This window comes from Camelina sativa, chromosome 18 (genome assembly GCF_000633955.1).
Source record: "Camelina sativa cultivar DH55 chromosome 18, Cs, whole genome shotgun sequence".
NCBI classification, from domain to species: Eukaryota; Viridiplantae; Streptophyta; class Magnoliopsida; order Brassicales; family Brassicaceae; genus Camelina; species Camelina sativa.
In genome coordinates this window covers 3,113,296-3,124,232 of record NC_025702.1, presented here as the reverse complement: position 1 = coordinate 3,124,232, position 10,937 = coordinate 3,113,296, and the positions used below count along the sequence as shown (strand labels likewise).

The 10,937-nt window shown below is 33.2% G+C and overlaps 1 protein-coding gene across 1 annotated transcript; it reads left to right on the top strand.

Moving 5' to 3' along the window:
- On the top strand, nt 1,305–4,309 carry LOC104760404 (probable WRKY transcription factor 16). The gene is made up of 4 exons (XM_010483327.1): nt 1,305–1,837; nt 1,926–2,916; nt 3,006–3,287; nt 3,373–4,309. Exons 1-4 carry the CDS (start codon nt 1,320–1,322, stop codon nt 3,937–3,939), a joined length of 2,358 nt encoding a protein of 785 aa, XP_010481629.1. The 5' UTR covers nt 1,305–1,319; the 3' UTR covers nt 3,940–4,309.

Sequence of the window (10,937 nt, the reverse complement as noted above, 5' to 3'; positions counted from 1 at the left end):
AAAAAAAAAAAAAACATGTTACATGTTCGTGCCCTCCTCATTCCAAGGTAAATTAAAGTAAGTTCATTCCACGACCTAATTCTTGAAGATTCTTTAAGCCAACATGTGTTTTCGTTAATTTTGGAAGAAGACTCCGAGTTTTAATGTTTTAATGATTTTATACTTAAACAAACACAGTGGCAAATGGGATTTTTCTTTTCTACAAACCATTTTTATATCCAATTTGGGTTTCTTTTAGTCGCACTGGACACCAATGTAATGGGCAAGACAAGAGCGTTGTGACTTGTGAAGCAGGCTAAAGTTCTTTGCAAGATATTAGCGGGGACGGGCCATCATATGCAGCGGATTTATCAAGTGTTATAAACAAATGTAACCTCGTGTGGCGGTAGGGTGGTCGAGGTTACGGATCTGATGACTTAAATTCGCATATATAGATTCTGAAGTTCCATTATATTCCATTTCTAACAAAGTTATTTCACGTACGTGTGGTAATATATAACAATGCTATCGTCCTATGTGCTTCACCGGTTACATTTATATTGAACCATCAAAATAGAAGTTCAAACCTATCTAGCTAGTGTTATTTGTACAATAGGTAAAAGACTTTTCGATCCTAATTAACATCCGTAGCTAATACAATTGGTATTGTCCATGTCTACTAGTCTTTTTTTTTTTAATTACTTTTAGCCTAATACAATTGGTATTTGTCTATGTTTAAAAAACAGGACTAAATCTCGATTGGTTCAATTGTTGCACAAAACCACTCTGCCACTTGTACCTCCTGTCATATTTAAGTCGCCTTAAAAATGTTTATCTACTACTTGATGATAACTATAATTTCAAGGCAACTTCCAGCCATGGTTAGGAGGACTTAGCCAACGATACCTCTTATTCATTGATAAATATACCCAAGCTGCGTAATCCAGAAGTAAACGTACGTAGTACTAGCTAGTTTATGTTTTTTTTTCTTTGATTAATTTATTGGAATGTCAATTCGTATATTCGTCATTCTTATTCCCTTTCTAATGTTTTCTTTATATGTTCGTTGCATTTGAAATTACAAAGAAAGAGGCAGGAACTAACACAACTTGCAACACAGGCATTATTCATCGTATTTCTTGTGATGTTTCCGCAGGACTTGTTCAAACAGATAAATCTTACCCGTTAAACTAGAACCCACCAATTCATATCTTAATCTTTTCTGTTTAAAAAATTCATATATTATTCAAAATACTTTTAACGAAAAACGCCTTACTACGAAATAACCAAGTCCACAATGGGAAATATTTTTCTTTTACAGAGAAATTATTAACATCACCATGTTGAACTCCATGTTAAAGAGTGTTTCTTTTCCACCATCCTTTGTACCCACAAACAAAGCATTAATTAGCTTGAAACTACCAAACTTAAGATTTTTTCAAGTCATGGAAGCTCGCAACATGGTTAAAGTCAACTTCGATAGCTCGGATGAGACACTACGGTGCTCGTTCGTCCCCCATCTATCAGCTGCATTTGGGCGTAAAGGCCTCTCTGTGCTCACAGATAACCAAGATCAATCCTACATGTCCATTGCTTCTGTATTGATTTTCTCTGAGAACTACGTATCCTCCAAGGAATCTTTGGATGAATTCGTAAAGACTCTCCAACGGAGACGCGAGGAAGGCCATATCGTGACTGCTATCTTTTATGGAGTGAGTAGATCAAATGTGCAAGAACGGGTGGGAAATGTCAGCAAGGCGTTTTTGGAGCACGGCACTTCTGATCAAGTAAGCCAATGGCGCAATGCTCTTGCGGAAATAACAAGCTTACCTGGTCACAAAACAAGCCATCGTCAAAGGTTAGCAAGTATCACTTTCTACTTTATTTTTCCTTAATACGGCATATAACATAGAAGTGCTAAGGGCTGTACGGGTATTGATTTGTAGTGACTACGAATCTATAGAAAATGTCGCTAAAGATTTGTACGAGAAGATTTTTCCAAACGAAAGAATTGGAATCTACTCAAGGATGCTGCCGGATGTAGAAAACTTGATATACAAGCAACAATCGGGTGTCAGAAGCATAGGCATTTGGGGTATGCCAGGCATAGGCAAGACTAAGCTTGCTAAAGCAGTCTTTGACCAAATGTCTGGTGACTATAAAGTTACTTGCTTCCTACAAAATTTTCACGAAACCTTTCATAAGAAGGGACTTTACGGTTTGCTGCAGGAACATTTCAAGAACCTTCCAAATCAAAAACTTCAACAAAAAGTTCTTGTTGTTCTTGATGATGTGAAAAATCATCTAGATGCAGAGTCTTTTCTAGGTGGGGTTTTCTTGTTTAGTCCCGAAAGCCTGATCATCATCACCTCCAGAGATAAGCAAGTACTTTCTCTTTGTGGACTCAATCGAATTTACAAAGTTGAAGGATTAAGCAAGCATGAGGCTCATAAACTATTGTCCTCGGATGCCTTTGGAAAAAATGTGAGAGAGAAGAATCTTCTTACGGAGCTTTCTATGAAGGTGATCGAATACGCTAATGGAAATCCTTTAGCTCTAAAATTATATGGTGAAGAGATGTCATCAAACGAACGAAAGGAGACTTTGTTCCTCAAGCTCAAGGAAGCTCCTTCAGAACAGATTGTGGAACTAGTCAAGAGTAGCTATTATGCACTTAGTGACAACGAAAAGAACATACTTGTGTATATTGCTTTCTTTTTCATAGGTAAAGATGTTGACTATGTGTCAAGACTACTACAAGACCTTGGTTTTTTTCCAGATATTGGAATCAACCGGCTAGTGGAGAACTCTCTCGTAACTATTTCAAAAAACAGATTGGAAATGCATGGCATGATACAAGCAGTTGTCCGGGAAATTGGGAGGTGTCATAAACTCAAAATCAATGAAGACACCAAAACAAATTTTAAATGTTTATTGGTGAGTATTCTATTCTACCATCTCCCATCCAAAAAATCTTTATGTTAGCTTCTTCATCATCCATATACTATTCTCTTGTGTTTCTTCAGGGCACTGATGATATCGAAGCCATATCTCTGGATGCATCTAACTTAGAACCAGATATCAATCTTTCTTCACTCGGATCTATGTATAATCTTAGATTCCTGAAGGTTTACTATTCTGATCCTGAAAAGAATCGAAGGGCCCTCGAGTCTCTGCCTTATGGACTTAAAATTCTCCATTGGGAATATTACCCTTTGCAATCTTTACCACAAGATTTTAATCCAAGCAACCTTGTTGAACTCAATATGCCTTACAGTCAACTCCAAACACTCTGGAGAGGAACCAAAGTAAGTAGACTCAAATGAAAGGTAAAACATTTTCTGTTATATATTCCATAGAGAATTACTTTAATTGTATATCTCTTTGTTTCAGAACCTCAAGATGCTGAAGAGGATCAACCTTCGCTATTCTCAGAAACTGCTTGAAGTTGATGAACTTTCAGAAGCTCTAAACCTTGAGCGAATTGATCTTTGCGGCTGCAACAACTTGCAAAGTTTCCCAGTCATTCATCAATTACAAAAACTTCGGGTTGTTGATCTCTCTGGTTGCACACAGATCAAAAGTGTCCCTGAGCTTCCATCTACTGTCGAATTAAAATTTGAGGGATCATCCAATAAGTCCATCTTCTCTCAAGGCACACTCATCGTTGGGAGCTTACACGAAATCTTAGACAAGCAGCGAAAACCCCTTTTAGAAATTTCTGAGCCTATCTTAGACTTCTTGAAACTCAGAAGATTCCTAAGTAAACAAGAAAGGGTAACCAATCCAGAGGTGGTGGAATTCTCATCTACATTTAAAAGAAGGATGTGTCAAACAGCACGCGAGATGAGCCGTAGTCTTCAGCGGGGGTTGACAAATCTAAATTTAGAATATGATGTCTTCAAGATCCGTCCTTCGGAAAATTTGATGTTCACAAAGCTCAAGGAGGATAGGTCTTGACTCCTCTCATCTGCAATCAGTAAATATTTCAAGCCTTTTCACTGTTTCTTGTCAAGCACTCATATGAAATCCAAAAGTGGTAAGACCGTAAGAGGTTGACCTGTTTATGCTATCAGTAAATATAATAATATATATTGTGTTCTGCATTTTAACAGACCAGATTTACTATATATATATATAGATATATATATCTATATATTAATATATATATCTAAAGTCTTTTGAATGGTTCTTGTCTTGCATGGATATAAATTGTTGTTTTTGTGTCGTTATTCCATAAAAATGTAATCTGAATGGTTCAAGTATGGCATGACTAAAAAAATATGTTTTGTTTCTGTGTCGTTATTCAATAAAAATGTAAATTTCAGCTTTTGTTCAAATGATCTTTATGTTGTTAAGATTCAAAATCATATGTTTTGTTTGAGTTTTTGTTTTTCTAATCATGTGTTAGTTGTTTGTGCATCATATTTATTAGACTGGATTTTAAGATTTCAAATCTCTTTACTAAACAAGGTGATTGGAATCCTTCTATACTTCTTGTTTGTGCTGTCATACTTTTATTTGAAGAAACTGCATAAGAATAAATAAAATATTTGAAAGAATTTTTTAATTAAATTACAAATGGAATGATGTAAAAAAAGAAAAAGAATTATAGTTGGGCAACTAGAATATGACCCATGCTAGAGCACGGGTTGAAATTTCTTTTGTTTATTTTGTAGTTTTTATTCAAAACATTGTATATGTGATTTTTTTATTTATTTTAAAAGCTTTTTTGGATGAAATACTTTGTCATGAAATCATATGCTGAATATGACTTATGAAAATAACAATTATTTTGTAAGATCTATTCTAGTAGATTTAGATTTTTATCCTCGTCATACTGCAAGGTAAGTTGTGTGATAAAAAAAGTCATTTTTTGTTTTTTATTTGGTTTGTTTAGTGTTTAAAATTATATATTGTATTTTGATTGTTAATTCTATGACTTAACCCAAAGTATACCGCATATTAATTTTAGGACTAAATATGTAACGTATGTTTGTCAAAATCATCTTGACTGACAGAGTCTACCAAATAACATTATTCCAAGCTTTAATTTAATCCAGAAATCATATTTCTTAAAATTTCAACCCCTGCTCATATTTCTTGGAATTCTTTTATATTATAGTGATTCTTTAGTCTATGTGTTTGGGGCGATAGCACTGTCAGCCCCTATGGTTATACCGGCACTGGGTACTCGAAGCCGTTAACTTGGAGTAACTTGCATCTTCGTGATTCTTTTGTTGTCGATATCTTTGGTTGATGATCACTGGTACCATAGTTTCTTTTACCTTTAAGCATAACGATAGAACTTATTATATTTTGGTATGCAGATCAAGAATCTAGAAAGAGATTCAAGAAATGTAAAGACATATAAAATCCATGGAACAGAGAATTACGATGAGTGGCAATGCTTCAATTGAATTCATCATCTTATCTTCATCAGAATGATCACTGATTCACTATACAATCATCATATCAGCATCATATTGTATTATTATCATCATCATCATCACCATTGCATTGTCACCATCATTATTATTGATATTGTATTTTTATCTTCTTATTATCACCCCCCATCGTAGTCATCAACGAAACATCATAATCACAAAGTCACAATACAATTCCTTAATTTCTAATTTTCTATTAAAACTTTCAGTCCTCAATTTTTTTAAGCAACATAATTTTACTTGGAAAAATTGTACAACTAAAAAATGCTTATTATATAGATACATTAGGATTGGACGGGTTTATTTTTACTTTTGTTTTACAATCAAACCTCATATATTGAATTATTGAAAAAAAAACTCCAACCGACACTCTAGTTGTAACACCCCGACCGCCACCTATTAGTGGACTCCACGTCCAATCCCAGTCTATGGGCCCACCTTCCTTAATGGGCCTCACGTTCTCTCATTAGGCCCGTGAGCCCATCCATATCTGACGGCTGGTTTGCTACATCTGAGAGGCTTTAAAGACTTGTTACCATCCCTACAATCACTTTCTGGGAGGTCACCCATCCTGAGACTACTCCAGCATTAACACACTTAACTGTGGAGTTTTCTGAGGACCCTTGACCAAAAAAATAAGTGCACTTTGGTGACATAGGTGGCCAAATCAAGTCTTTTAAACCTCTCCGCAAGTCTCTCAAACTGGGGTGTCACACCATTACTAAAAGCAAACCTTGATTTTTAATTAGTCTTGTTTAATTTATTAAATAACGAAATGTAGAAAAGATTAAAATGTCTCTCTATTCTACAATTAGAATGTGTTGTTTTGGGATGCTACCAATTTGTAATACATATACGGTGAAATTTGAAATTTGTATTGTCTTCTTTTTATTTGGCTTGTATAAGTCTTTCTTTTGCAGATGAAACGACAAGTGATTTTCTTCCCTTTGCGTGCTGGTTTCTCCCAACATCAGAAGTTGTTTTACTTTTGTTGTTGTATTTCCTGTCAACATTAGACTAGTAATGTTAAAACCCAATCAAACCCCATTTAGTGGCTTTTATTTACTTAGTGAATAAATATTTTGATAGAGAGGAAGTTTTTAATATACAGTAGGTGAGATAGGTGTAGTGTGGATTAGGTAGTTGATTTACATTTTCGTCTAGAAAGAGACATTTAAAGCTGAGTAAGAGATTGTTTCTTCTAAAGTATGAAGCTTCCCAAAAACAATCATATTTTTACCGGTGGTCATTGTTAGAGAGGAACTCTATAGTAGAGTAGAGAGTAATTTTTTAAGGTTGTAACATTTTTAAAAGCGTAGTTAGTCTGTGGGGTGGGGATGTTGATTCTCAGTAGATTGAGGAAGAGAGATTATAATAATAATAAAAGTAATCAGAAATTGAATTATAATTTTATGGAAAACAGATTACTAATATTTAATTGAAAATAAATAAGAAAGTAACTCAAGAGTAGAGTAAGGAGCAATTTTTATAGCTTGTAACATTTTTAAAAGCATAGTTAGTGTGTGGGGTGGTGGTTACAATCCACACCATACCTATCTCACCTATTGTATATTAAAAACTTCCTCTCTAACTAATAAAAAAAAATGAGAAGGTTTTTCTCAACTTTTGCTAAGGAGATGACATTTGGCTTACTATATTTCTGACACCTGTATTTTTTTGTTTGGACCTAATTAACTATAGTTTAGAGCTAACTAACTACATGCCCATAAAACCAAAAAAAAAAAAAAAAAAAACCATCTACATATCCTTCATTCTTTATTAGAAACATATGCAACCCCAAGAATCTAAAGCCACCTTATATCAGTCTGTGGATGGTTTCATCTTGGAACTTAAATTTGATTAAGTCTCTAACACATCCCCTCTAGATGATTTACCAACATTTAATTAAATTTATAGATTTGAATTCTTGGGTTTAATTTCTGTGTTTGAATCTTCTATAATTTTCACTGGCACAAACGGAATCAAATTTAAGTAAGATGGTAGGTAGGTTTTATTTAAGTAAATTAGTTTAAATTTTTTAAAAAATTGGTTATATAAAATTAAAATTTTGAGCTTACTTTCTGGAAAATTACGTAAGATTATGATATGGTTTTGATCTATCTATAATTTTTAGTTCGCTTCTCACTAATTATTTTAAACGTTTTGGAATTTTTGAATTAAAGAAAGTTTAGAAGTTTTCATATTAGGAATTTCAGAATAAATTATGAACATAATCAGTTATGTTTTGATTTGAAATAATACCATCATTTTATGCATTGCCTTATACCCACAATTTTTCTCAATTTTCATTTTTGTTTATATTACTTCTCATTTTAAAACTTATTATTTTGAAATACTTGCGAATTTATGATCATTAATATTTGATTTCAATCCCTTCTCCTTCTTAAAGGCTCAAACATTCTATAAAGTTTAGTTTTCTAAAAACAACCTATTACCATACAAACACATCCTCTTTCAGACTATTGTGAAAACTAAAACATTTACTTTCTATTCTATCCTCGATTCAATCTCCAACAAACAACAAAACACCGGTAACAATAGTATCGTTATTCGGATCATCCATTTTCGGGAAGTTCCTAACTCTAGAAGAAATATTGTCTTAGAGATAATCACTTTTTGGGCAGTTCTTTCTTCGACATTGATAAGGGCAAAATAACCTTCATCTTTGTTTTTCCTATTGAGTGAGTGAAGGCAGAACTAAAATTTAAAATTAAATATGAATTACATTTTCTTTTTTTTTTGAACAACAAAATTTAAATTACATGTTTTTTATTTTAATATCTGGCAGAACGTTGTTTCTTCAGTTTGAATATTACCTTCAAATAGTTAGTACGTACACAAAATAAAATAAAAAAACATATGAAAAGAACTATGAAACACTCGAGACTCATTGAAAACAACACACCGGAGTATTCCCACAGCTTCGGATGGAGGAAAATGTGACATGTGATGGTTCAACCAGATTTTTTCATTTTCAAATTACAGTTTGTGCATGAAATGTAATGCCACCCATTGCACAATACTCAACTTCAACCGCTTTTGCTTTACACCAAAAACAAAATGTTCCTTAAAATATCAAGACGATGTTTCAAGTAATAGTAGTAAAAATAAAAGAAAAATTGGTCATATTACCTAGCCTCCATCCTTGTTGTCTGACGTAAGTCTATTTGTTCAATCACGTACAAATATTTTGGGTCTAAATAAATGTTGTCAACTAAAATTGACGGGACATTACTTGCCTTGAAATAGTTACTGGGGAAAATATTAAAGACTATAAGATTGTTGTTCATTTTAGAAAATTATTGTAAGAATATTAGGAAAAACTGATGTGAAAAGTAAGACAAAATTTGATTTAATTGGAAGCAATATATATTACATGTGGGAGAATGGGGAAAAACAAACACAGAATTAACCAGATGTATATGAAATATAATACCTTTAGCAGAATTGTTGGAGTTAAAAATACATGTGGGTTGACGATGTTGCATTCAAATATAAATAGTCTGCCCATAGTGTAAGAAGTTTGGCATGTGTTTCAATGGCAAATTTTGTCCCAAAGAGAGACACTGCTTTCCCCGAATCAACAGATCTTCAAACTTAGATAGGCGAGTTGCATGCGTGAAAGCAAGTAAAAATTAGTTAGAGTGGAAAATTTTAATATACAGTAAGTGAGATAGGTGTGGTGTGGATTAGGTAGTTGATTTACATTTTTGTCTAGAAAAAGATCTTTAAAGCTGAGTAAAAGATTGTTTCTTCTAAAGTATGGAGCTTCCCTAAAACAATCCTATTTTTACCGGTGGTCATCATTAGAGAATGACTCTAGAGTAGAGTAGAGAGCAATTTTTTAAGGTTGTACCATTTTTAAATTTTAGTTAGTGTGTGGGGGTGTTGATTCCCAGTAGTGAGGGAAAGAGATTATAATAATAATAATAAAAGTAATCAGATATTTAATTATATTGTATAATTTTATGGAAAACAGATTACTAATATTTAATTAGAAATAAATAAGAAAGCAATTATCAAATTACTTATTTTACTTTGATGGCAAGACGTTACGTTTTCAAAAGCAGAATGCAAAACTAAAACTAAATTCGAGTTTCAGTTTAAATACCGTATGGGAGGAAGAGAAACATAGGGGCTGCAAGTTCAGATTCCATTTGTTTGTTTGTTAGGAAAATTTTTTAATTACCAAGGGATTAAGTTGACAATTGTGGCCATATTTAATTAGCAGGATCTTAAACATTTGTGTATAACAAATTATAAATTAAAATTAATATGAGGACACTTGTCAGCTATATAAAGCGCCAGATGTCATCGTCCCAAACAAAGTTTAGAAGAAACCTTCTCTTATTATATAAGATATGTCTATTTGATACTATAGGATATGTTGCATATCCCGGGGCCAACACTGCTTATCACAACCTCTAGTTCCGGTGGAGGTTTGAACACTCGACTTTGCATTATTTTTCATGATCTAAAATACGAATCCCCAATATTTTTTCCAAAAACAAGATTCCACAATCAAGACAATAAAAGTACAATATGTTGCTCTCCTGATCTGACACATCAGCTTTTGTATTGAAGGAGAGACTAACACATCAATTAAAATGACTAGCCTATCAAATTAAAACGATTAATACATGTCAGTTTTTTTTTTCCTAGGCGGACACACATTTTTTTTTTCATTGTGAAAATTGACAGATTTAATAGTTGATTTATTCTTTTTCTTCCTATCGATCGGATTCCGCTTAATTGTACAAATACTTTTGGGAATATTTGATTGTTTGATTTAGAGATTTCGATTCGCAGTCCAATTTTGGGTACTTTTGCAATTCTGGGTTTGGTTTTGGTGTCACATATGATTCACCGATTCTCTAGAGCTCTTAGGATTTCACTCAGGTAGCTAGCTTCGTAAAGCTATCATGGTGGCTCACGGTTGCAACTTCTTCGGTTGCGTCAGTTAAGCTTATGTGGTTAGATCCGGTGTCTTAGTTTTTTGGTGGGATTAACGAAATCCGAGACGATCTCTGGTGGTTAATTTAGCTCCTTTGGATTCAAAGACCTATTCGTCTCTCAGTTCAATACATTGTTCGATTTCAATCTCAAATGTTTCACTTGTCAAATTGCGAGATTAAGAAGGTACGTTAAGTCAAATTGTTTGAAATTTTATTGTTTCTGATTTTGATTCTAAAAAGGATTAGTTTCCGTTAAGGATATACAATGGATTCATGAAACATTTGGGGGTAGAGCTTTCAAAAATTATCATAGCCATTTTGGATTGGATCTAAGTTTGTCTCCGATTAGAGAATTTTGTTGTTTTTGATTAAATAGCTTGACATAACAAGGATTCTTTTCTTCGTGATGAATTTTGAGATACAGATTTTCGATTACAAATGTTCCTATGTGGGTTTTGTTGCTCTTTATGGCTCTACGATGTCCATTAATGGTGGAACTTTGAGAGAGTAGATGTTTTTTTTTTTTTTTTTTTTT